This window comes from Nuphar pumila, chromosome 8 (genome assembly GCF_984573655.1).
Source record: "Nuphar pumila chromosome 8, dmNupPumi1.hap1.1, whole genome shotgun sequence".
In the NCBI taxonomy this organism is placed as follows: Eukaryota; Viridiplantae; Streptophyta; class Magnoliopsida; order Nymphaeales; family Nymphaeaceae; genus Nuphar; species Nuphar pumila.
The window spans coordinates 10,164,887-10,192,475 of NC_143256.1; the positions used below are offsets into that span (position 1 = coordinate 10,164,887).

Consider the following 27,589-nt stretch of genomic DNA (forward strand, 5'->3'; position numbering starts at 1 on the left):
TCACAAGATGGCATTCAAAATAGCTCCCTCACCCTCGCCACAGCGCTCGTGCACCTCTTGCATCCTCTCAACAGATTTGCAAATGCCACTGCAGCTCCAATCAAATGAAGCGGCACAAGGATTCCCAGCTTGGGCCTTCCATTCACAATCTACATGCATGGCCAAAAAATTTTAGTTAGTTCATACTAAACTACCTCAGTTAATTGCGAAGTGTGCTCCTGCACATGCATGTTTTTGTTTTTGTGTGTGGAGAGAGAGAGAGATTTTGATGGCCAGCTTCAAGCGCAGCTAGTCCAGCTAAGCTCAAACCAAAATCATGTTCAAAAAATTGAAAACCATGCAAGACAAGACAAGACGGGGGTTCAAACCTAACACTTTTCACAGCCGATCAAGCAAACATTGCACTAAATATACGTGTTGTGACATAAATCAAATAGAATTTTATAAATATATAATTCTAAGTAAGCACAACTTATATTGAGCTCAATCTTGTGTTCACTTAATCTAACCAAATTTATGTTTAATCTTGAGCTCAGCTTGTTTAATAAATAAATGAGCTTGAGCCAAGCTTTAACTGAGCCCTACTCAAGCTACTAAGCTCGTTGTCCACCCCCTCCCTACCGAGGCATACTGCAAGTAATGATCCCCAAACCAAATCAATCTTTGCAATGACTCAAGCAAGCCTGAACAACCCAGTGCATGAGTTTACACCCCATTGATGGACTGCAACGAACTTCATAACTGAGAATGTTCAAAAGAATATATAGGGAGGGATGCCTTTCAGCGTAATGTGTGTATATATATATATATATAGCTGATAGCTGCCTAACCCCAATCTGGCAAAAAGTAGGAGATGGAAGTTTTTGCACTGCAGACAAGTTAACAATACCAAGATGTGAAACAGTTTCTTCTTTCTAAAAAACAAAAACTAAGATGTGGAACAGTGGAGAACAAATTAAGAAAAATTGACAACTTTTTTCTGGAAGGATGGCTAAATGGTAAAAAGTACACTTGCACACAATGCCAAAGTACACTTACACAGGCGGCAGCTAAGTCATCCCATCAATAGACACCATGAGCAAATTTTGATTTTAATACACTAATTGCCTGAAAAGAGGAGGAATAATAATGCTGACTGAATGTCAGAGACAAAATATGGGATTTCTGGATGACCTTGAACTTGGAATATTCAAGACAATGGTCAGCTCTATGGAAGGGGGCTGTTAAAGACCCACTTGTTAGGAGGTATTGTGGCTCAAATTGAAATTGGCAAAAAGACACCAAATTTGAGAACACCCATGAGACCCTGGATACTAGAGTCAAAGCAAGATCTGAAAGGCATGTGACATGCTGAAGAGGCACTAGATTCTTCTCTCAAGTTCTCCCCATACTTTCAGCTTGAAGCAGTTTACTTGACAATAGCTTAAAAGCACAAGTTACAGATTGAGAGCAATTCTGAGAGAAACCAGTTACTAGAAACGATGAGACATACTAGGAATCACACATCCAAGAAGGTAGGAAGCAGGGAGGAATTACAATTCCTGTGCATAGAAATCCTGACTCCTGTATATGAGAACTGTAATTCCCATGACACCGATAAAAATTATCATTCTCATACATAGAAATCTTGATTCTTAAAAAGGGATTTTGATTCTCAATGAGAAAAATTCCTGTATATAAGAATTCCAATTCATGAATGAATGAATTTCAAGTCTTGATCCATAAGAATTCAAACTTCTAGAAATTTAAAATATACATGTATATAATTTCATATTTTCTCCATTAACAAGGATTTGAAAATTACTAATATAGTTTCTGAAAAATGACAATGATGCTCTCTGGATGTTAGATCAACTTTTTTTAAGTTGATATAATATAGATGTATTTTGTTATTGCTTCATAAGCTTGCCTTTTAGATCAAATGATTTTCTAATTTAGATTAGGAATTAGATATCATATCATCATAAGTATGAATCTTAAAAATCCTACCTTTAAGATTTTTTTTTTAATATTCAAGTATCATATAATAGCAGACCGTGACTAGGCTTAGTGGAGGTTTCTTATATATCTAATATATGTTATAAATTATGTAAAATATTTTATTATTTCAATTTTTGGTGTCTAAATTCAGCTTATTAAGTTAGTGATTTTAAATATAAATATCCTGTACATAAATGTATATTTACGTCATTCTCTTAAATAAGTGATCTGGAGATTTTATAATAGGTTAATATAGTTATTGACTGTGATCCTCAGTTTGTAAAACCTTTTTCTTTTTACATTTTTTAACTTCTCAGTATTTCACATACATATTGTATTTTCTTTCAAATGATTCTACTATCGCTCATTGAATATTTCCTCCCTCACTTACATGTTTCTGGCTTCCTGAATCCTCTGAAAATTTGAAATCACAGCTTCCCTATTCTGATTCTCATACCTTCATCTATAATGGAAAACATTCAACCTCTATAGCTTATGCGTTACATATATTAATCTTTTGGGTACTTATTTGGTTTTGTTCATTTATTTGAAAATCCATATGCATGTATAAGTTATAAAATATTATAAATACTTCTCTACTACAAACATATGATGAATGTAAATTTTGGCATATATTGTAATGAAGTAGGGAAAGATCCCAAACACCTCACAAGGGGCACAAATACAAGCCACTGTGGGCATAAGCACAACAGCCACTAAGGGCCCAAGAGAGCACAAGAACACACCATATATATTTCTTCATTAAGATTCTCATTAAGAAAAATATTTTTTACATCCATTTGATAAATGGGTCACTTTTTAGTTGAATTTATAACCATAAAAGATCTAACAGTGGTCATCCTAGCTACCGAGGCAAAAGTTTTCTCATAATCTATACCATACTCTTGACTATATCCTTTAACCACTAGTTTATCTTTGTATTTGGTCTTGACTTTGTATACCCATCTACATCCTATGGGTTTCTTTTTTATATGTTATTATTGAATTTCTCATGTTTTAACTTTTTCTATGGTCTCTGATTCATTATTCATAGCATCAATCCATTCTTGGTGGTTTTTAAGATGGTTCAACATTAGAGTGAATGTCCATGAGACACGATCTATATTTAGTTTCAAAGGATTTATAAGACATAAATCTTCTAGGTGGCTTTGGATATCCTAGCTGATCTTCTAATGCTAGGTTGTTCTAGTCTTTCTTTTGAGAATATTTGTCTAAGGTACATGATGGATAATCAACAACACGACACGTATAAACTTGCATGTAATTAAGAGACTCATCTGCATTCTCATGCATATCATTATTATTATTCTCATGCACATCATTATCATGAATATCATTATTGTTATTCTCATGCATATCGCTATCATGAATATCATCAACATCATTCTCACGCATATCACTATCATGAATGTTAACACTAGCATCATGCTTATTGGCTAGATTAAAAAGACAAGAATACTCATAATTTTTCTTGGACTCAAGCTTGTTAAATCAATTTTCGTTTTCAAGAAAATTATTGTTTCTTAAAATATAAAGTTTATCGTTTTTAAGATCATAACATCTATATCCTTTTTGGTTTTTGGCATATCATAAAAACGCACATGTTATAACCCTTTGAGAAAGTTTATCATTCTTGTTGATAAAGATAAATCATTTGCAACAAAAAACTCTTAACCTTTTGTAAAGCAAGAGAGATTTTAAACAATTTTTCAATGGGTAAAATATTTTTTAGAGAAGATAAAGGCATTCTATTGTTTAAATAAACTGTCATAAGAGTGACTTTGGATAAAAAAAATTTAGGGACATTTTTTGAAATAAGCAAAGTTCTTGTTGTTTTAATAATATGTCGGTGTTTTCTTTCAGGTAAACCGTTTTGTTGCGGGGTATTGGGACAAGATTTTTGATGTATAATTTAGATAATTCTTAAAATCATTAGATAAAAAATCTCCTCTGTAGTCTGATCAAATAATTTTGATGTTTGCTTTGAATCGATTTTTAAGAAGGTTGTGAAATTTTTGAAAACAAGTAACTACTTCGAATTTAAGTCTAAGAAAATATATCCAAGTGTTTCTACTATAATCAACCACTCCTTTAGATATTACTGGTGTCAATCCCCGTACATCTGAATGCACTAATTGAAATGGTTCCTTAAAGACAAAATTGTTAGATGCAAACAATAATAATTATTTTTTCAATGATACAATCTTTACAAACCAAATCCTTTTGATTACATTTTTCAATAAATGAAAATGAATATAATTTTGACATACTTAGATGTCCTAATCTCCTATGCCAATTTTTTAAATCTTTCCTTTTAACATAGTTACAAAAAAAAAATTATTTGGTGAACATAAGTTGTACATGAAGTAGATATCCCCTCTTCTATGGCCTCGCCTAATCGGCCTCCCAGGCTGGAAATCCTGCACCAAACAACCACTATGTGAAAAGGTGATCTTGCATCCATGGACGAAGATTTGAGAAACTGAAAGAAGGTTTAAATTCAAACTTAGCACTACTCTACCATTTGGTACACAAAAGTTTTGGCTATTTTTAAAAGAATCATTCAAAACACCAAAACTTTTGATTTTTAAAAAAGTTTCATTGACGGTGGATACATAGAAATCATTTGAATTATCATGGCATTTGGATAGTATGAACTCAGTAGAAGTCATATAAAATGGTGCGGTTGAATCAAGAATCTAATAAGACTTACCAAGATCAATACATGTGGACATCGCAACACCGGATAGTGAAGATGATTGATTCTTGAGTAGTTGTAGGGTCTCCATTAGTTGGAAAAATGACATTGGGCAATGCTTTTGAAGCTTTCGTCAACACCACTTCTCTCAAGTGAAGGTCCAACAGATGTCACTCTCTTTTCTTTTTTTTCTTCTTTTTCTTCTTTTCTTCTCTTCAGGCAAAAAGGTTTAATGTGAATGTGACCCATGACCTTGTTCATTGCAATAGTGACAAATGATCTTCTTCTTGGTCTTATGTTCATTGGAGGTCCTCCCAAAATGAAGAGGTTTGTAGGTACGTGTGTTGGATCTGGGCCTAGACATGGCCAAGACAAAATCTTCATCTTTAGTAACATACTTCTTTAGTTTATTTTCCTCTATAGTCAACTCTTAAGAGTCTCTATAATAGAGGGAATACCACTTCTATAAAGAAAAGTAAAATTAGTATCTTCAAACTCGAGCCTAAGTTCATTGATGAATTGAAAGAAGTGCTTCACCTTCATTTGCTTCTCACAGAGCTCAATGTCCATAGGACAATGCCACTTGGGGTCAAGAAGGGCTAACTCATCCCAAAGGAGAGATAGATCATTATAGTATTCATGTATGCTTATATCTCATTGGGTCATAGACTCATAGTTCTTACTTTGTATTAATGGTTGCACACATGTGCAATATCCTTTAGGGAGTACGTGTCTCAAAGATATTTTCATGCATCATTTGCATAGTCAAATTTTGCCAAACTCGCACACTTGTTAATGTCAATTACAACCTCCTTTCCATTGTCATTTTTTGTGAGGACTAGCTTTAGTTCATTTTTTATGCCATCAACCAATCTCCATAGCCCTTTGCCCTAAATGTGGTGCGTTATAATGAAGGCAAGCCCACATCACATGGATGCCATTAAGCTTCACAGGGATGGCGATAATAGCCTTATTGTGGTCCTCCATAATGATGGAGAATGAAGGCAAGAAGGAGAAGAATGGATGGTGGATAGCAATGTTCTTTAAACATCACGAACGCACAATCCACGAGCTCACGTTTACGAGCACTCCAATCACTAGTATCCCAAGAATCAAGAGCTCAAGGCTCCGAGACCAAGGATCAAAGAGAGCACAAGAACACACTTAAAAACTATGTCACAGGGACTCGGCAAAATAGATGCCGCACCCGTGTCGATGCGACGCGATGCGGGTGCGGTCAACACGACCCTGGGTGCGGTCAACGCACCTAGGGTCATTTTTGTCCACTGTTTGGGCGTAAAAAAAAATCCCCGATGAAAAGGAGGATTAGGGCAAAAAAAAATTTTTGCCCTAATCTCTCCTCTCTCTCCCCCTGAGCTCGAGCTCTCTCCCATCGCCGCCCCAGCTCCGCCTCCCAGGCTCCTCCTCTCCTTTCGCAGGTATGTACCCTCTTTTTTATTTCTTGTTGGGTCGACAGGGAAGGAGCCAAGCCCCCCCCCCCTCTCGGTCTCTTGTTGGGTCGGCAGGGGAGGGGCTGAGCCCCCACTGCTCCCTCGTTTTTCGACACAGGAGGGGTCGAGCCCCTCCCCCATCTGGCTTTTTTTTTGGGTCGACAGGGGAGGGGCCGAACCCCTCCCCCATTTGGCTCTTTTTTTGGGTCGACAGGGGAAAGGTCGAGCCCCTCCCCCATCTGGCTCTTTTTTGGGGTCGACAAGGGAGGGGCCGAGCCCCTCCCCCATGATGCAGAGCAAGCCCAGGCATCACAGACCCAACAGCACGCCGACGATGTTTCGGGTCTGGGTCTGGGTCCGGACCCGAGACCCAGATCCAAATTGAAGTCCTTTATATAAGCTGCCTAGGGTTTCGTGAAGGGGGGAATTTTCAGAAAGCACAGCCACAGTTTTATTTTCTTCAGCAGTTTTCTTTTCCTTATCTTTCTATTGTTTTCCTTTACAGTCTGACGCCTATTGTTGTTATACCTTTTTTTTATTGCTGCCCTTTTATTCTTTATTCTGTCTGCAGCCTTTCTTCTGACAGCTTTGTTCCCTTTCAGCAACAGTCCTTTTCCTGTTTCTTTTTTTCTATTGCTTGTTTCCTTGTCCTTTATGCTTATTCAGTTTATTGTCAGTTCCTTATTCATTGTTTTTTGAGTTTGCATTGAAATAATAAAAAGAAAACAAGCCTCACCGAGTTATGGGTGTGCATTATTCTCTACTTCTGCATATTGCATGATCGTGAGCATCGTGCCTTTGTCAGCCCCTGTCAACGATTGTGAAAGTGCACAACCGTGTGGGTTGTTTTTCTCACAGCCACCAGCAAGGATACGTGAGGGCTGAAGACTGCGTCAGGTGGTCATGCCTTCACTGCCATCAGCAAGACACGTGAACGCTGCATCAAAGAGTCGATCCTCCCGTCACTGCATCAAATGGTATCAGAGCCTGGGTTCTCCTCCGTCATCTGCGATATGGTCCAGGAGGCGAGGAGCGATCCGACGAATGGAAACGAGTAGGAGGATGTTGGCAGCGAGAGTCCAATGCTGCGTATGTTGAGAAGGATGACCAGAATGGAGGAAACTATGTCGAGCATGAACAGAGAAATCGTGGGCATCTCAAAACGACTAGATGGGATGGAGGCCCGACTAGTCGCCCTCGAAACACAGGGAGAGGGGCATGCAGCGTCATCCCAAAAACAGGGGGCGGATCAGGGTCGCCAGTCGATTCATGTTCAGCCTGTCCAAGACGAAGTTCCAACGTCGGCTCTCCCTCCCTATTCTGAGTTGCCTCCTCCGCTCCAGGCGAACCAGAGGTACGCCGCCTCCTCTGGGTGTTTCACTTTCTCTGCAGCAAGCCCTTACGGTTGCACCACCGGTCGGACCTGCTCTGCAGGACCCCAGCTTCACGTTGGGTCCAGCTGAGGGTCCAGGCCCGTGGCCGCGAGCTTCTGGGACGGTCCCATATGGTGGGTCGTGCCAGCAGGGTCCCAACATCGCGCTGGGCCTGGCGCTGATCGAGGCGCGACAGCACAACCCGGGAAGGCAAAATTTTTCGAGGATCCTGCGTATGGAAGCAAGAAGACAGCAACCCATGGGAACCCTATCGTTGCGGAAACGGATCAGCCGATGCACCCTCAGCTTGCCCGATTCACCACCACACCTTCGATTCTCCCTCCATATTCTGATATGAGTCCTCCGCTCCAGCCGAATCAAGGATCCACTGCATCACATAGGGATGAGGAGTTGCACACAATTGCATTGTCAGCACAAGTACTGCTTTCTCAGCTAAAGCAGTCAACAAACAAAATACGTAAGGCTGATAACTTCATAAGGGCATCATTGCTTGCCCTCTTTGTTTCAGATTGCTTTGGTGGCAGTGACAAAATTACAAACATTGTCAGGATGCGCAAGGCTATTGCTGATTCAAATTATCAACAACCTTTCATCTGCACATGCTCCACTGGAAGTGATCATGAGGGAGCAGGGGAACCCTTGGGGACGGGACTGGACCCAAGAGGGTCAAGACCCGAGTTCGTGGAAACAGGACCCGGGCCCGGGACAGGGAACCATCCTTTGGGTCCTCGGGAGCGGGACCATCAACAATTGTTTCAACCAATCAGTGAACAAAAACAACGTTTTGCAACTATTGCTGAATTGGCTGCAACATTACTCTCAGTCCTCCTCTACTTGGGATGGTGCAAGAAGCGGCATGTCGTCCATGCTAATATATCAAGCGAAAAAATGGTGATCTTGAAATCATCAGTCATGCAGTCTCTTACCTTTAAGGTTTTCTTCAAGAAGCCAATAAAGCTATCAAGCAAGGCCATTATCGGACCTGAAACAAATGACTTAGAGGAGTGGAATCGAGATCCTGAAAGCTTCCATCAAGAGCAGGATCTGTTGCAGAAAACTGAAAAGCCCAAGCCTTGCGTTGAAGCTCTGATCATTACATTATTTGAAAATCATAGTAATCTTCTGGGCCCTTTTGTGGTTTCCACTCTTCATGTAGCAATGATTGGATTCTCAGCAATAGAACCTGAAATACTGACTGCCTTGTTTCTCAAGGAAGCTGCCTATGGTTCTGCTGGACATACGTATCACGAACTGTCAAAATGTCACAGCTTCAAGACTTGGAATGAAGGGGTTATGTCTCTTGAACTCTCAAATACCCATCCTAATCAGCGAATTATACATAAAAAAGTTGCATGGATTTTCAGCAAATGGGTATCAGAGATCAAAGGCGGCTTAAGGAAACCAGTGTGTATCCAACTATGGGGAGCCACAGTGATTCAAGCATCTTCAATGGCACTGCAGCTACTAGATCTCTTTACATACCTTGTGGCGATTATGGGAAGGAGTTTCGATCACTTACAAGTTGCAATGAATATCATTGAGTGCTACATTATCTTAGGCGGAATGTACTTTTTAAATGTTCATGCCCAAAACTTGGCCAAACTTTTAGATGGAATTGTGAACAGTGTGGTGACAATAAGTCGTCGGAGCAGACTTCTTCCCAACCCGAGGAGTATGATGCAGAGCAGGCCCAGGCATCACAGACCCAACAGCACGCTGACGATGTTTCGGGTCTGGGTCCGGACCCGAGACCCAGATCCAAATTGAAGTCCTTTATATAAGCTGCCTAGGGTTTCGTGAAGGGGGGAATTTTCAGAAAGCACAGCCGCAGTTTTATTTTCTTCAGCAGTTTTCTTTTCCTTATCTTTCTATTGTTTTCCTTTACAGTCTGATGCTTATTGTTGTTATACCTTTTTTTTATTGCTTCCCTTTTATTCTTTATTTTGTCTGCAGCCTTTCTTCTGACAGCTTTGTTCCCTTTCAGCAGCAATCCTTTTCCTGTTTCTTTTTTTTTATTGCATGTTTCCTTGTCCTTTATGCTTATTCAGTTTATTGTCAGTTCCTTATTCATTGTTTTTTGAGTTTGCATTGAAATAATAAAAAGAAAGCAAGCCTCACCGAGTTATGGGTGGGCATTATTCTCTACTGCATATTGCATGATCGTGAGCATCGTGCCTTTGTCAGCCTCTGTCAACGATTGTGAAAGTGCACAACTGTGTGGGTTGTTTTTCTTACAACCACCAGCAAGGATACGTGAGGGCTGAAGACTGCGTCAGGTGGTCGTGCCTTCACTGCCATCAGCAAGACACGTGAACGCTGCATCAAAGAGTCGATCCTCCCGTCACTGCATTACCCCATCTGTATTTTTTTTTTGGGTCGACAGGGGAGGGGCCGAGCCCCTCCCCCATCTGGCTCTTTTTTTGGGTCGACAGGGGAGGGGCCGAGCCCCTCCCCCATCTGGTTTTTTTTTTGGGTCGACAGGGGAGGGGCCGAGCCCCTCCCCCCTCTGGCTCTCTTTTTGGGTCGGCAGGGTAGGGGCTGAGCCCCCCCCCCCCCCCCATGCTCCCTCTGTTTTCAGCAGGGGAGGGACCGAGCCCCCCTCGCTTTCACTCTCTTGTTGGGTTGGCAGGGGAGGGGCTGAGCCCCCCCTTCTCCCTGTGTTTTCGACAGGGGGAAAGGGTCGAGTATAATTGATTTGAAAATTTTAATGTATTTTTTTTTGTGTTTTCAGAATAAAAATGACGGATAAAGGGAAAGAACTTGCGTCATCCTCATCCCAAGATGTGAGTTCTGCTGCTAGTTTTGCTAATAGTTGCAGTGGGATTGATGATGTGGGGCCACTATGGGTACATATAGATAAACTTGCAAAAATTGGAGGAGGTGGTGGAAACAAGAGATTTCGATGCAAGCTCTGCGAAAGAGATTTTGTTGGGTCTTACACAAGGGTGAAGGCTCATTTGTTGAAGATACCAGGACATGACATTTCAGCTTGCAGAAAAGTTGATGAGGCAATGCGAAGACAATACAAGAAAATACAAGAAGAATATGAGAAGAGAAAGGCAATGGCCGATTCTTCTGCAGTCAGTGTGCCATTTGCAAGCCACCAAGAAGATGCTGAAAAAAAAAAAGTGAATGTAGGAGGTAGAGGAACGATACAAGCAGCATTCAATACATATGGAAGAGAAGAATTGGATAGAAAAGTTGGGAGGTATTTTTATTCTGGTTCACTCCCATTTAATGCGGCTAGAAATCCTTATTTGAAGGATTTAGTAACATCCTTGGCAAATTGTAATTTGAGTGGTTATGTGCCTCCAAGTTCAGAAAAAATACGAACCACACTTCTTGCAGAAGAGAGGGCAAATGTGGAGAGGTTGCTAGAAATTAAAAAATATTCATGGGAGCAAAATAAAGTTTCTATTGTGTCTGATGGATGGACAGATATTCAAAGGCGTCCATTAATCAATTTCATTGTTTGTTCGCTTAGTGGCTCAATATTCTTGAAAGCAGTTGATGCATCTGGGGAATATAAAAATGCAGAGTATTTGAAGGGATTGTTTATAGAAGTGATAAAAGAATTGGGTGATCAGAAAGTGGTACAAATCATTACAGACAACGCTCCAGTTTGTAAAAGTGCAGTGTTGAGTTTGGAGAGTGAGTACCCTCATATTTTTTGGACTCCTTGTGTAGCACACAGCTTAAATCTAGCCCTAAAGAGCATCTGCAACCCTCAAAGAAAAAGAAAATTCACAAACATATGCTTTATGTTCATAGATTGAAGATTTAGAAAGAAATGTCAAAAGCATTAGGAGTTTTGTTGTTAACCACCATCGTGCTAATGCTATATTTAATAGGCATTCTGATTTGAAATTGTTGAAGGTCGCTGAAACACGTTTTGCGTTCATCATTGTGATGATGAAGAAGATTAAAAGAGTGAAGAATGTTTTGATTAACATGGTGACTGATGAAAATTGGACATTCTATCGTGCTGATGATAATATCAAGGCTCAAGAAATTAAGAAATTCATTCTTGATGATGAGTTTGGGGATAGAGTGGTATACTTCCTTCAATTTACGCAACCTATTTGGGAAATGTTAAGAGAAGTTGATAAGAATGAGCCCATGCTTCACAGAGTTTATGAAATGTGGGATAATATGATTGAAAAAATACAAGCTATAGTTTTCATGCACGAAGAAAAAAATCCTACATTGGATGATTCAGATTTTTTTAATCATATTCATTCAATTTTAGTCAGAAGATGGGATAAGAGCAACACTCCTTTGCATTGCATGGCACATTCTCTTAATCCAAAATATTATGCAAATAAGTGGCGGGCTGGTGGTATTGGTCGTGTCCCTCCAAATTTAGACCCAGAGCTATCAAGACATAGAAATATGTGTATGACAAGACTTTTTCCAGAAGCATATCTTCTACACCAAGTCACACAAGAGTTTAAAAAATTTTCATCTTCGAGATTATATGGACCGACATTATTCGCGAGAGAAGAAGATAATATAGATCCTATCACATGGTGGTCAACATTTGGATCAGAAACACCTTTTCTGCAACGTCTTGCATTAAGATTGCTATCGCAGCCTGCTAGTTCATCTTGTTGTGAAAGAAATTGGAGCACATATTCTCAAATCCACAACATGAAGAGAAACAAACTCACCAGCAAGCGTGCAGAGGATTTAGTATATGTTCATTCAAATCTTCCATTACTTTCGCGAAGCAATGATGAATACAAGTACTAATTTGCTCTCTTAGTTATTTGATTATTTCTTAGTTTTCATTTAAATATACTTGTATTGTATTTATCATTTTCAAATTGGGTTTATAACGCAAACAAAGAACATCAAAATTTTGGGATGTAAACCCAGAAAAGTGTGACTTCGAGGGAGAACATGATTTCAACATAACAAACATGGATTTAGCTGAGCCCAGTATTCCTTCTAATGATGCATTTGATGATGAAGAAGAAAATTATTAACATTCATTACTTCATCAGGATATACTTTGGTATGTAATTTAGTTCTTTTATACAATACTTATTTGATTGATATTTAGGTCGATTTATGTAATTGCTTTACTTATTTGATTGATAATTTGATATTTAGGTTGATATACTGCATGCATGATGACTCATATTTATGACAATGTTTACTGATAAATGTTAAACTGTTAAAACTTCAAAATTATATATATATATATATGTATATATTTTTTTTTACATTTTTGCCCCAGCCGCACCCCCGCACTCGGGTTTTTTGGAAGTGCCGCACCCGCACCCTCACCCATGTGACATAGCTTAAAAAATAAATAATTTATTAATAGTTCAAATGCACAAAGAATGCATGCTTACAAAGTGACATAGACCAAGTAGGGAAAGATCCCAAATACCTCACAAGGGGCACAAATACAAGCCACACTAGGCATAAGCACAAGAACCACTAAGGATCAAAGAGAGTACAAGAACACACTTAAAAAATCTCACTAAGGATCAAAGAGAGAACAAGAATTGATGCAGCAAGGTATTGGCCTTCACGTACACTTGAATGCTGGAAAGAAGAGCACGACTCCACGTCGTGCGATGTGCAGAAAAATTTCAATGAATAACCACCGAAAAAGATGGTATAGGTTCTTTTTATTTCAATGAAAGTTCAATCTGAACAATGGGATCAATCTTAATGAAAAGGGAAAAACAAATAACGACAATGCAACGGGAGCAAGAATCAAATAGAAAAGTTGTTGAAAGGGCAAACAGATAAAAAATAAACAAATAGAAACAAAGGTTGCGGTAATCTCCAATTATCTCTCTGTGTCCTCACGCAACCCGAAAACAGGGTATTAATAGGGCGTGACCGGATCTGGGCCTCGGGTCCAGTCCTTGGACCCAAGGCAACTCGTCGCTGCTGATGGATCGGGGCGCTGTCAATGTGCGGTGCTGCCTCCATCCTTGGCTCGCCTTAAGTAAGTGCGCAGGGGCACCACGCCCTTGCATCGGGGCACCGGGCTCGTGATCATATCTATTATCTATGTCCAATCGTTTATCCCAATGGTGTTGAGATCCTTGGACACGCTCGGGTCACTCAGTGTAGACCGGACCCGGTCTTGCTCTGCATCATTCTCCCCTAGTTGGGAAGAAGTCGGCTCTGACGACTTATTGTCACCACAGTAAGCATATAGATCAGACACATTGAAGATAGGCGAAATGTTCCAATCTTCGAGCAGTTCAAGGAGGTAGGCATTCGGACCCAATCGTCGGAGGATCTTGAATGGGCCATATTTCTTAGGACTCAATTTACCATAGGTACCCACTGGGAAACGCACAGGAAGCAGGTAAACCCATACTAACTGACCAACTTGAAATTGGACATCTCGACGACCCTGGTCTACGAAAGCTTCGTAAGCTTCGTAACTCTCAACAAGTTTGGCTCGGACTTGTCTATGTATATCACGCATGTATTCAACGACATCAAACGCGTCTGGGGCTGGGCCTGGAAGACTGGACACAGGTGCTAGATCTACTACATGGGTGGGTGATCGACCATAAACCACTTGAAAAGGAGACTTGCCCGTGGACTGGTTGATGGAACTGTTATATGCGAACTCGGCTTGCGGCAAGACTAGGTCCCATGTTTTGACATTCTCCCCAACTAGACTCCTTAGAAAGTTCCCTAGGGTGCGGTTCACGACTTCGGTTTGGCCATCGGTTTGTGGGTGGTATGCACTGCTGAACTGGAGCTTGGTTTTCAATAAGGCCCATAACGATTTCCAAAAATGACTCATAAAGCGTGTGTCACAATCTGAGGTGATCGTGTGGGGCATTCCATGAAAGCGGGCCACGTCCTTGAAGTAGTACGAGGCTACTAACGAGGTGTCGGTTGTTCGCTTACACGGGACAAAGATAGCCATCTTGGAAAATCGGCCAACCACAACTAGGATGGAATCAAAACCACGCGAAGTTCTGAGAAGACACAATAAAATCCATGGAAACATGTTCGCAAGGCCGCTCAGGGATGGGCAATGGAGTATACAAACCACTATTCTGACGTCGACCCTTGGACACTTGACACACTCGGCAACTTTGGACAAACTTGATATCTTTGCGCATTTTGGGCCAAAAGTATTGTTCATCTAACAGTGTGAATGTATTATCATGCCCAAAATACCCAGCTAGTCTCCCTTCATGTAACTCGGAAATCAATTGGAGTCTAAGAGAAAATGCAGGCACACATAACTTGTTACCTCGAAAGAAGTAACCGTTGTATATACTAAATCGTGGGTCAACTGTGCTACCAGAGGAGAGGCACCCTTCCTAGAGCTGCTGAAAATCAGGGTCCATCGGGTACAGCTCTTTGCACTGCTCGAACCCAATGACCTGAACTGACATAGTCATCAAAAGGCTATTCTTCCAGTTAAGTGCATCAGCTACCTTGTTCAGAGTACTTGATTGATGGCGAATAGTGAAAGTGTACTCTTGCAAGAAGCTGGCTCACTTGGCATGACGAGCACTCAACTTCTTTTGACTATTCAAATACTTCAACACCTCATGATCCGTGTACAAGACAAACTCCTTATAAATAAGATAATGTTTCCAATAACAAAGGGCTTGTACCACGGCATAAAACTCAACATCATAAGTGGAGTACTGAGACCTGGCTTGAGTCAGCTTTTCACTAAAGAAAGCAATGGCTTGCGGTTCTAACTCAGGACTGCACCAATTCCCACTTTAGAGGCATCGCACTCAACCTCAAAGACTGCGCTAAAATCAAGAAAGGCCAAGACGCCTAAGAAAGATGGGTCCATGCGCATGTGTGTCGACAATAGAGCGATCAATCGCATCACTGTCAAGTATCGTTTTCCCATTCTTCGGTTGGATGATATGTTTGATATGTTGGTCGATGCCTCTATTTTCTCTAAAATTGATTTAAAAAGTGGGTACCACCAAATCCGTATCCGAGGGGGATGAATGGAAAACAAGATTGTATGAGTGGTTAGTCATGCCATTTGGGTTATCAAATGCCCCGAGTACTTTTATAAACATGATGACCCAAGTATTGTGTCCTTGTATAGGGAAGTTTATTGTCTATTTTGATGACATTTTGATTTATAGCTCATCTTTGTCTTATCATTTGAGTCATTTGCGTCAGGTCTTAGAGATTTTGAGGAAAAAGTTGTATGTCAATGCCAAAAAGTGTGAGTTTATGACATAAGTGTTGTGTTTTTGGGTTTTATTGTGCCGTCTGATGCAGTTAAGGAGGATCCTGCCAAAGTCCGTGCAATTGTAGAATGGCCTACCCCAAAGACTATAGGAGAGATCCGTAGTTTCCACGGGTTAGCCACTTTCTACCGTCGTTTTGTGAGAAACATCAACACCCTCATGACCCCTATCACGGAGTGCCTAAAGGGTACTAGTTTCCATTGGACGTCTGCCGCGGGAAAGGCCTTCACGCTCATCAAAGAGAAAATGACTAGTGCAAGTGAGCAGGGCGGGTACTGCACAAGGGCTCACACTCTCACGAATAAAACCTTTTTGCAGTAACTCCTGAACCTGCCTCAACAATTCGGCATGATCGGATGGGTTCATGCGATACGCGGAGAGATTAGGGAGACTCGATCCCGGGACAAGATCAATGGCGTAATGCACCACCCTCATCAAAGGTAGACCATCAGGAAGGTCGTCTGGCATAATGTCGTGAAACTCCTCAATAAGGAACGCGATGTCCGCGGGAACAGGCAACAACGTACTCATCGACGGCTTAGCCAGCAGTGCATAACAATAACCATCTTCCCGACAATGGCTCAAGAAAGACCAGTAAGATAGGCGCGCAAGCCGAAGAACTCGCTCAGGCTTATCCACATTGGGAAAACCGGTCTCCTCGATAGGGAGAAGAACTATTTTATGACCCTTAAAAAGAAATGAGTATGTGTTCCTACGGCCATCGTGAATGGTCTTGCGATCAAACTGCCAGGGACGTTCCAAAAGAATGTGACACGCACTCATAGGGGCTATATCACACCACACCTCATCGTGGTAATACTCCCCCCATGGAGAAGCGAATTAAACAATGATGGGTGATAGGAACCTCGTTTCCTCTTTTGAACCATGTCATCTTGTATGGTTGGGACAATTTCTCCATTTTCAGGTTCAGGGTGGACACGACACTCTCGGACACCATGTTCTCACATGCCCCAGTATCAATTATAACATCACATGCATGCCCCTCACAGTTGCAACGGGTTCTAAAAATGTTATTCTGTAACCATTTTGCAGGGGTCGACTCTCGGGGTGCGATCAACACATGACGGATAGACAATAAATTTTTGACGTTGCCGTTGAACTCTACGACTTCCCTCTCGTCATCCCCTTCAACCAACGACTCACCCTCACTCTCACTATCAGACACTGACTCAACAATTCCCTCGACGAAATGGGCGTTCTTGCTCACGGTGGGGCACTTGGACGCAACATGTCCTAACTCCTGACACCTAAAACAACGGATGGTGGACTTACTAGGCTTGGCCTTGGATCTGGTATGGTATGCGGGTCCGAACTGGTCAGGCTTGCTAGGGTCTACTCTTGGGGTGGACTTGGAGTCTTCCTTCCTAGGGGAGCTCGCTCCCCTGGTTGGGAAACTCAACTTGGGTCAATTGGACTGGTCACCATGGGAGGTCCTATATTCCTGCCTTCTTTTCAATTTTTCCTCCACATTCATGGCATAACCAAGGTTGCCAAACTAGAAAGCGAAAACGGGAAACGATACGGGAAGCGAAAGCGAGAAGCGATGTATTTTAAAATGTATAGGAAGCGGAAAGCGAGAAATATTAAAAAACAAATATAAGAATTGAATGAGAATCAAAATAAAACACAAATAAAAACTAAAATAAAGTGACTAATATTAAATTTCATGATTTTTTTAGTGTAAGAATTAAAAATTTAACAAAATTCAAAAATGATGACTACCAATTTAGAGAAAACACATAAAAGTGAGTGAGAAAAGTGAGAAAAAACACATAAAAAACATGAAAAGTTGAGTAGGATATCATATAAGAAGAATAGATGAAGCATGTAGAAAGCATAGAAGAAGTGTGAGGGAATCGAGGTTCTCATCAAGTTTCAGAAGCGTGGAGTATCGTGCTTCCGAAGCGAGCTTCCCACCTATCTAAGAAGCTTCCTGTAACTTTGGGCATAACTGATTGCCTGATCCAATGACTCGACTGTGACACAACTGAAATCATCAGAAATAGCAGGACAGAGACCAGAAATATACCTCGTGACCTACTGGTGGGCGGTCTCCTCGATCTGCACTCGCAGGGATAGACGATGGAACTCAGCAGTGTACTCCGCCACAGTACGGGTGCCTTATCGCAGAGCCAGGTACTCCTTGTAAGCTCTCTCAGCATGGTCTGACGGCACGAACTTTGACTGCATCAATCGTTGCATCTCCTCCCATGTCTGTATGTGCTCTAGTCTGTGCCGCTCCCTCGACCTCTGCAGCTCAACCCACCATGTCTGCGTTAGGCCTCTCAACCGAGTGGATGCTAGCGAGACATGACGGTGCTCTGCGACACTGTGGTAGTCGAAGAAAACTGTACGGCATAGGCCCAGTCGAAGAACTGCTCTGCATCAAATCGCCCTGCGAACTTCGAAAGGTCTAGCTTCACCCCGTAGGTGGAGGGGTGCTCTGGTGCTCTCTGCTGACAAATCTCCATCATTCCTGCAGGATACTCATTCCAGAAAGCGTCATCATCCAACACTGCTTCATCACCATCTTCACGGTACTATTCGCCTGGAGGTTGGTGCTGACGAATTCCCATGATGTGTGGTTGGCGCTCAGGTCGCGTCGGTCCCTGCTGAATATGCATGGCGGCTGCTGGAAACTGCATCGATCTGCTCTCCCATGGGCGGGAACCATCTGTGGCCGGCGTTGTGGCACCGGTATGATAGGAGGTCCTGCTAAAGGTGGAAGGGTTGGTCGGGTCTCGGGCTCTAGGTGGGTAGGAACGGGATAATATGGGTTTGGGTTATGGGTTTGGTTAGGGTAGAGGTAGTGGGTCGGGTATGGTACTGGGTTCTGGATCGGGGACGGGTTAACGAATTGGGTCTGGTACGGGTATTGGGCTTGGTTGGTGTAGTATTGGGATGAGTCACCCGAATGGATCTGGATCGGTTCAAGTCCTATACTATTCGTCGGACCCAAAATGGGGTAGGTAGGATCATGGATCGAGTTGTGGTGTGAGAAGGCCTAGTTTGAACTCGATCCTTGATTCGTAGCAAGATGAGTCTTGTTTTGACCCAACTCAAATTCAAACTGGAGCTTCGTCTGGGTCCGATATAAGTTTGGGTCGATAGGGGATCTGAATTGGGGTTCAAAATTAATAGGTTGGATCTGGTTTGGGGTGATCCGCGAACCGAACCCAACTGGGTAGGTCAGGTAATGGGGTTTGAGGCCCGGACCCGCTCCCTGGGACCCAAAGGATGGTCCCCGGGATCCGGGTCCGTGCCCTGATAGTACCGGTTCCTTGCCGGACCCGGTCGGGTTTGGTCCGACCCACAAGGGTCCACACCCTCCTGCGACCCACCCTGCACGCGCGGCGGGAGGGTTGCTAGGTCAGCCCCGAACCGGGTTGACGTTGTCGTGCTGGTCACCTGGCCCGGCGTCACGCCCGGGCCCTGCAGACCATGGCTGGCCTGCAGTCCCTTGGCCGTGGCTCGAGGCTAGGCCTGCGCACCGAGGCAGGTGTTGGGAGGCCCTTCAATGGCTCCCTGGTTCGGTTGGAGGACTCTGACCACTCGAGTGGCAGTCACGCCAGGGTTCTGAAACGGTAATACCTGCTGGATCGTCACGCGGCCGGCGTCTCGGCACAGGCCTGCCTCGGTACCATCCGGTTGCACAACAACTTGACGGGGGTTCGGGTGGACCTGCTCGAGTTCCATCGCAGCCGCGGGGTCTGCAGTCTCACCGCCCAATCCGACACTCGCCTTCTCGATGACCACAATCCGATCTTCGAGTCCATCCAGTCATTTCGATATGTCGGCGACATCCTTGCTTACACGTAGCATGTTTTCTTGGAGTTTGGTCATCATGTCGATCATCCGCATCATCGGATCTTCGTTGTTGGTTTCCTCCCGCTCTTTTCCGCTCGTAGAATCGTTCCTCGCTTCTTGCACCATGCCGTTGACGAAGAAGGAAGGCTGGGCTCTGATACCACTTTGATGCAGCGAGGTATCAGCCTTCACGTACACTTGAATGCTGGAAAGAAGAGCACGACTCCACATCGTGCGATGTGCAGAAAAATTCCAATAAATAACCACGGAAAATGATGGTATAGGTTCTTTTTATTTCAATGAAAGTTCAATCTAAACAATGGGATCAATTTTAATAAAAAGGGGAAAACAAATAACGACAATGCAACGGGAGCAAGAATCAAATAGCAAAGCTGTTGAAAGGGCAAACAGAAAAAACATAAACAAATAGAAACAAAGGCTGCGGTAATCTCCAATTATCTCTCTGTGTCCTCACACAACCCTAAAACAAGGTATTAATACGGCGTGACTGGATCTAGGCCTCGGGTCAAGTCCTTGGACCCAAGGCAACTCGTCACTGCTGATGGATCGGGGTGCTGTCAATGTGCGGTGCTGCCTCCATCCTTGGCTCGCCTTGAGTAAGTGCGCAGGGGCACCACGTCCTTGCATCGGGACACCGGGCTCGTGATCGGATCCATTATCTGGGTCCAATCGTCTATCCCATTGGTGCTGAGATCCTTGGACACGCCCGGGTCACTCGGTGTAGACCGGACCCGGTCCTAGTTCAAATGCACAAAGAAGTGGCATAGACCACATAACATATACAGCCAAAGAATCTCTCTAACGGCTAGTAGAGCTAGCCAAAAGAACATTTGAAAATAACTAGCCGTTAGTACTTTTTAAACATAAAGAATCCAAAAAAAGGGAAAAGCAAACAAAGAAGAAATGCACTCTAGAGTGCATATTACCTATGATCTAGCATAACCGGCCATAACATTGCATATGACAACCAACTTGGCACCTAGAGTGCACATTGTCTACGACATAACAAACACTATGCTAACCCATACAATAACACCAAATACAAAATTTTAACACATTAACATTTAACATATTCTCATGCCTCAAAAGCAAGCATGATCTAGACTTTATTGTAACCAACAGAAGATCCTAAAGACAAAATATGAGCTTGATGCAAAACAAAGTGTTTACTTATTGACTATAAGCATACAATTGAGTGGAGCAATTTCAATTTGGATGGGAGTCCTATAGGAGAATGAATTGGCACCTCATTCACGAGAACATGAATCTAGAGAGGGAGGGGTCCCCAAATAGAAGAACCATGCAACTGAGTTGCATCACCATGCTTCCCACATGCTCTTCCATTTGTCATGGCTGGAGGATAGGAACATGATCAAATTTTGAACTGTAGGGAGACCACATATAGAAACACTTGGCAAGAAGAAAAGTGTAAAAAAGGACATTTAAAGAAACCAGCAAATGAAATCGTGATATACCCTTTTGTATCAAAAAGATAAAAGTAATGTACACGAATTGACAGAATAGCCTAGGCAATAGAGGCCTAGAATTTGGCTGTGCAGTGGAATAGGATTCTTTCCTGAATGACAGCCTGGAAAGTTTGATGTTTCAGTTCAGGTGAGTTACTATTTGTTTCTTTTTTGTTGTCTGCACTATCCATCCGATTACTCACAATTCAATCACTTGAAAACAAGAACCACCTTTTGAGAAGGAATACCCAATGATATAAGTGCATGGTTCTGCATGATACAGAAGCTTTCCAACCAAAAAATGAATGCAGAAAGTTGTTTGCCATAATGATACAGTAAGCAAATGTTGCCATTGTCAAAAGGAGGACAAACAGAGCATCGAACATTGTATAAGTTAAATATAAATGTTGCAGTTTCAAGAGATAAAGGACCTGGTGGTGTTCCACAGCAGAGGTTTCGATCATCAATATGCTCCACATCTATGCCAATAAACCACGAACCAAGAGACACATCTTCATTTGCATATTTATGCAGGATAGGCCTGCAAAATGTGTAATATTATTGATACATTTTTAATGTCAATCACAGAATAAAAAGTGCAGCAAAGGGACTTACCTGTTGATGGATATGTAGGTTGCCAAATCTTTAGAGATTGCATACAGCTGTCCAGTTGCATGTCTGAAATATTTGTTTCCCTCTTCACCAAATTTCCAGTATTCTGGTTCATGATACTTCACCCCCCTATGTATATACATCAGGATCCTTCAGCTTTCATTCACAAAAGCAAGAATAAATGCAGCTGCAATATTAAGATAAACTACTTTTCTAAGAAGAATAAATTGGCTTTTCTCTAACAAGAACAAACCCCATCTTACTTTTGTGCTAGAACAGGCCCAGACTTCATACAGCCTATATAAACACGTGGTTTTGACCGATGGCTCATCAGAGTAGAAGCTATCATACCTGAAATCTCCACAAAGAAATTTTTGTTCTGTTGTCACATATGTGAAATGAAAGTACAGCATGGTAGTAGAAAAACCAACCTGGGTTGACATGCACATCATCATCAACTTTGATGAAGAAATCAGCATCCCACTTTGCTACTGCTGTTGAAAAGTATATTTGAGTCTTGGCAGATAACTCATGGTAACCTTCTACATGGTTCTGCACAAGGAATGGTGAAAACCTGAATAAATAGCTCTGAATTCAATTAATTCAATAAAGCTCTAAATTACAGATAGACATGGCCTATACACTTTATTGTGAACAGAAAAGTTTGGACACACCAATCTCAAGAAATCCTGGTGCTGATCATCCTCTGCATTAATAGCACGATCCAGAACGCCCCCAGGAGTTGCACTAGACGCAAAGAGTTTGCCACTGTTAGTCAGAACTACAAGCAAATTGACAAAGAGTTGGAACATTAAAGTACAGAAGAAGGCATTCAAATTGGTTAATAGATTAGCCTTTCTAAAATATCGATATGATTTTGCTATAGGATAAGATATACCTGTGGCCTATAACAAACCGCATGACGATTCCTTTTTCTTTTTCTAATTGTTTAAGCTTCATCCCTATAAAAAAATAATTTATGGCAATAAGAAATGAAAATCAGCACAAGTAATCTTCCACATTCATCTGTAGACAAACTTTTATGGTAATGATAGACACCTTGAGGCATCCATGTCTCTCTGATAGAGTCCCGACGCTTCCGACTGCTGAATGCAGTGATGATACCCATTACAAAGAAAACCTTCAGACGTTCTCTTGGAATTTCAGCTCCTTTGTTCACAACTGCAGGAGATCCATTTTGATTGCTTGCTTGTCCAGACCTAGCTGCTGCCAGTTGCATCTCTAAAGTGGAGATTGTTTTATCCAAAGTCCTGAAAGTACCACAGTGCACATTAGCTCAGCCAGCTAGAAAAATGTTTATCTAGCACCATGAGATTAAAATTCTTGGGACAAAGATTCTGGAGGGTGGATCACTGCTGAAAAGTTCAGCATGTACAAAACAAGTTACATAGCATACATTACTCATGCGTCTGAAGGTAATCATGCTAAGCAAAGTACATATGACAGTAACCAAACTAAGCAAACTAAGCAAAGTGACATAGCATGCTAAGAAAAGGTAACAAGTGACATAGCATACATTAAACAGTAACCAAACTAAGCAAAGTACATATGACAAAAGAATCAATATTTCTAAGCAATGTGGGCAATTACATGATCACATCATGCGTCTTGGAAACCTGATTAAGGATGTCACCGGCACAGATAGAAGTCTCCCTCTGAAACATTAGGAAACAGATGACCCCTTGTAAGGTAATCATGCTTTCATGTTCGAACTGTGAATGTGAAAAGTAATACATGTGGCATGCTTTTTTTATCTGTTAAAATCGACCTACGTTCTTATTCTCACAGTCCGCAACAATGTTGAGGTCCGCCTCTTGATAATCTTTCAGAGCTGCAGCCTTATCATGTATTTTGACTGGATCAGGAAGACTCCAAATCCTATAAGGAATAACCATCTACATTAGCATCAAGATGGAATGAGCTTAATGTCTGCAAGTCAAAAACCACAGTGAGAAACCAAGGTAAATTTGGAACACAAAAAATACGGAGTAACAATTTCTGAATGGAAATGCAAATAGATGCAGTTGTGTCGTATTTGATTATTTTTATCCCATTATATAACTTAAAAAGCACTCTCTCTTCCAGAAGTCTGGTGACCTTCAATGACATTTGTATGGACAAAGAGCCTGATTGGATGCTTTAAAATCCAATCAAAAGATTCTAATTCCCGGCTCGTGTTTACTCCAAGGGTCAACCAGCTAAATAACAAATTTAAAGTGATGCGTAAAAAAACTGAATGCAAGCTTGAGGATTTATGTCACCCTTCTCCGAAAAAGTTTACTTGTTGCTGACCTTTGCCTGCAGGAAAAACAACGGTTTTATGTGGTGCTGCAGTATGACATACATGGAAGACTCTAATACATTATCTGTGAGAGTAACCTGAGCTCCTAAAATATTCTATTTTCCATGTCACTGCAAAGGAAAGATTCACAAGTTTAGACTTGACGAGGATGGTTAGGCTGCTTCTAGACTTGAATTTAAGCAAGTGGTCAACCATGGATGTCCATTCCTTCACCATACAGGGTATATGAAACCGCATCATAGCTTGTTTACTAGCATGATGATGTCTTGTGAGTCATTTTATTCGTGCCTATATGAAATTTTCTTCAGCTCTGTGGCTCTGACCCCACATAATGTGCATGTCAACAGAGCATGTATTTCCTCTCTCCTCACCTCGCTGCTTACCATAATACAAATAAAGCTAGAATTATGTGATTGCATATCAGTATAAAGTCTGGACTCTTCCCAGTTTTCTCTCTGATTGCTAGAGGGGAAAAAGTGACATGAAACATGGCCAAGTCTTGCACAAAGTGGAATATTATCCACGCATTGTGAAAGCGAACAGATCTTCTGATGGTGGCACCACTGATTTGTCTAAAACCCATACTCGACATGCGCAACTAGATCAATCTTAGCAATGATGAATTTTATTTCTCATAATTTCACAAAGAAGAACTCGATATTCAAATATTACCATAGTTCCTTTCACATCTTATGGTAACGAGGAAGTTGACACTCAGGCATAACTTGAAATCACCTGCTTAGATTGACATAATCCAAGGGAACGTGCTGACGTACTAGTAGGACAACCATCGTTCAGCGTCTTAACACCAATATCTTATGAAAACTGTGCACCATATTTTCATCGTCACCAAGAATTGACTCGTCTCTCAGCTCTATCCATGTTTCTGAATGTAATATTCCTTGGTTCATATCAGCTCAAGCAAAAGCATAAAAATCAAGACGAAGACAACCACCACAAGCTGGGTTGCTCCCTAGAGTGCCAAAGATTCAGCAAGACAATCAGAAGATTAAACCAAAGAGAGCACAAACATTCGACATATGGTGTGAGGAAATGATTCAAAAGGCAAAAAAGCAACACACGTTAGGATCCACATTGAACTTCAAATACTCGATCAGCAAATGTAACAAACATGTCCTCAGAAAACCTCAAAAACAGCACCCAACATCTCATCGAACAACCGCATTCGAAGCGCTCCATCTTGAATCCAGAGGCAGAAACCAGAAAATGTCGACAATGGAAGCAACAGAAACAGCACCCACATACAATTTCAAGAGAGAGAGACCTGTTGGAGATGAGAGCACCGAAGCAGAAGCTAGAAATGCAGAAGAGAGTGAGCCATCTGGTGCTGATCCCACCACCAGCACCACCGCTACCACCACCACCACCACCTGGTTCCCTTTGATGCCTTCCTCCTAGAGGCAACCCCATTAGGACAAAAAAAGAAAATAAAGGAGTAACTAAGAGAGCTCACTCCGGTTTCTGGTTCGGTTTTGTTGCTGATTGGTTCAGCCGACTTTCACCGCATTTTTTGCAACAATGAGGGCCGGTTCAAAGCAAACGGCATTCAATTTTCAAAAAACGCCGACCCCCCCATCATTTCATTGAAGAGCCAGACGATCACTTTCATCTTTTGGCCCCCCAGCTCGAACCCGTTGCTTTCAAGGGGTGAAGGGAAAAGGACGCGGCCAACATCAATGTTTACTTAAAAGTATCAGTAGTACTAGCCCCTTTGGAACACACCATCATTAGAGGGTGATGTATGTTCCCCCTGGAACACGAGGCCGCGTGTTCAGGGGTCCGAATGAGTGCCACGTGGCACTCATTCAGCTGGTACACGCGGCCCCGTGTTCAGGGGTAACATACAACCTGCTCGGCATTATAAGTCACTTGGCCCTTTGGAAAAAAGTTTAAAAAAAATTTGTTTTTTTGTTGTTGATGTGTGTGTTGGAGAGGGGGGTCGGGGTTTATGCCAAAGAATAAGAAAATAATATTATAATATTCAAGGTATAATTGCCTAATGGACAAAATGCACGACGCGCCGACTGAGACGCACTGAGACTTGTATAATTTAGTAAATTATCATTTTCACAAATTATAAGATTCATTTTCCCTAACTAACAGTTATGAACATTAAATATGCGACGATTTGAAATGGAGATAAGTTCCATTTAGTTGTGGGTTTATCTATAACTGTTAATCAGTTACGAAAAAACTTTTAAATATACCTGCATGGTTGAGGGCAGGCGTGCATAAGCAGTTTCTCCAAAAAGGTTTCACATACACGGTTGGGTCTCTATTCTATTTTTTCATTCTGTATTGTGACTCACCTAAGGTAGAGAAAACCTAGAGGAGAAGACTTCCTCGCTTCATTCAGACGCCCAAGTTTCATCATCGAGCAATGGCAGATACATCAGGTACATGCTTCTTTTATTCTCTGTATTTATTGTTTTAGTACAGTATGCATGTACCAATTATTTTAGTCTCTGGGATCGATTTGACCCAACAATTGGTATCAAAGTTGGAGGTTTTCTGGACCTCTACGGCCTGCTCCTCCATCTCTATATAAGGATGAATAGAAATGGAAAAACATGTTGCTTTGCTAGACCAGACAGATCGATTATGTTCTTGAAACAGAATCGGTTTTTTGTTCAGTCAAGCTGAATCAGGGTTCTGGAATCCAAACCGATTCGATACATTTTCCTATCCGGTTCTGAAAACTGTATTGGACCTGACCTGTTTCGGATCCGGTTGTAAACCAAATCGGGTCAAGGTTCTGAACCGATCTGATACATTTTCCAATCCAGTTCTGGGAATTGTAGCGGACTAGATCCATTTCAGATCTGGTAGTAAACCGAATTGGGTCAAAGTTCTGAACCGGCCTGGTTCAAGTATTGGATCCAGACCTGTATCTAGTCCGTGCGAGTGCCCTGTGACCCACACGACACGTGTCGGGTCACTGTGTTTTTCTGGATTTTTTTGCATCAGTCGCCAGCAAAAAACGCATTCGGGATCAAGGGGGGTTTTGCTGGAAAAGACGGGGTACAGGTTTTGGGTTAAACCCAAACCCTCCCGAAAATCACAGACGGTTTTCATCGTCGGTCGTTTTGCCGAAAAAAACCCTTTATAAACAAAAAAAAATGCTTACAAAGGGCATTTTTTCCTCATTTTTCACTGACTTCCGCCTCTGTCATTGTGTGGTGACCGAAGCTAGAAAGGAGGTCGGTTCTGGACAGATCTACAAACTGCACTGTGTCGGATGGCAAAAAAGGGATCGGGGTTGGGTCGTTGTCAGATGACAGAAGGGGGTCGGGGCTGGCCGGATATGCTCGTCGGAGCCCAATGAAACCTCTAGTCGGCGTTTTCTTTTTCTTTCTCCCATTTTCCTTTTCTCTGGAAGCCTCTAGTTTAGAAGATGTCGACAGGCTCTGCATCAGGTTCCGCCGGATGCGCCGCCATCTGTTCTGCTGGGGTATCGTCGTCTGTTTCACAGGAGCCACCGGCTGCCTCGCCCGATGTTTCGGATCGATAAGAGAGAAGAGGCTTTGAGGCGGCTAGGGTTTTTCGTACACA

The 27,589-nt window shown here is 42.0% G+C and overlaps 1 protein-coding gene across 1 annotated transcript; it reads right to left on the reverse strand.

Moving 5' to 3' along the window:
- Nucleotides 1–25,447, reverse strand: LOC149829588 (beta-1,6-galactosyltransferase GALT31A-like). Its single transcript, XM_090016253.1, has 11 exons — nt 25,302–25,447; nt 23,487–23,592; nt 23,305–23,363; nt 22,753–22,964; nt 22,592–22,655; nt 22,368–22,440; nt 22,125–22,245; nt 21,957–22,044; nt 21,697–21,822; nt 21,513–21,622; nt 1–149 (listed from the first exon to the last, which is right to left on the reverse strand). The coding sequence occupies exons 1-11, from the start codon at nt 25,445–25,447 to the stop codon at nt 1–3; spliced, it is 1,254 nt and encodes a 417-aa protein (XP_089872379.1).
- Between the last annotated feature and the right edge of the window lie 2,142 nt (nt 25,448–27,589).

Coding starts and splice junctions, on each gene's coding strand:
- LOC149829588 (XM_090016253.1), bottom strand. CDS start 25,447: ATGGGGTTGCCTCTAGGAGGAAGGCATCAAAGGGAACCAGGTGGTGGT. Junction 22,965..23,304: donor AAGACGCATGATGTGATCAT/GTAATTGCCCAC, acceptor TGGTACTTTCAG/GACTTTGGATAAAACAATCT. Junction 22,656..22,752: donor AGAGACATGGATGCCTCAAG/GTGTCTATCATT, acceptor ATTTTTTTATAG/GGATGAAGCTTAAACAATTA.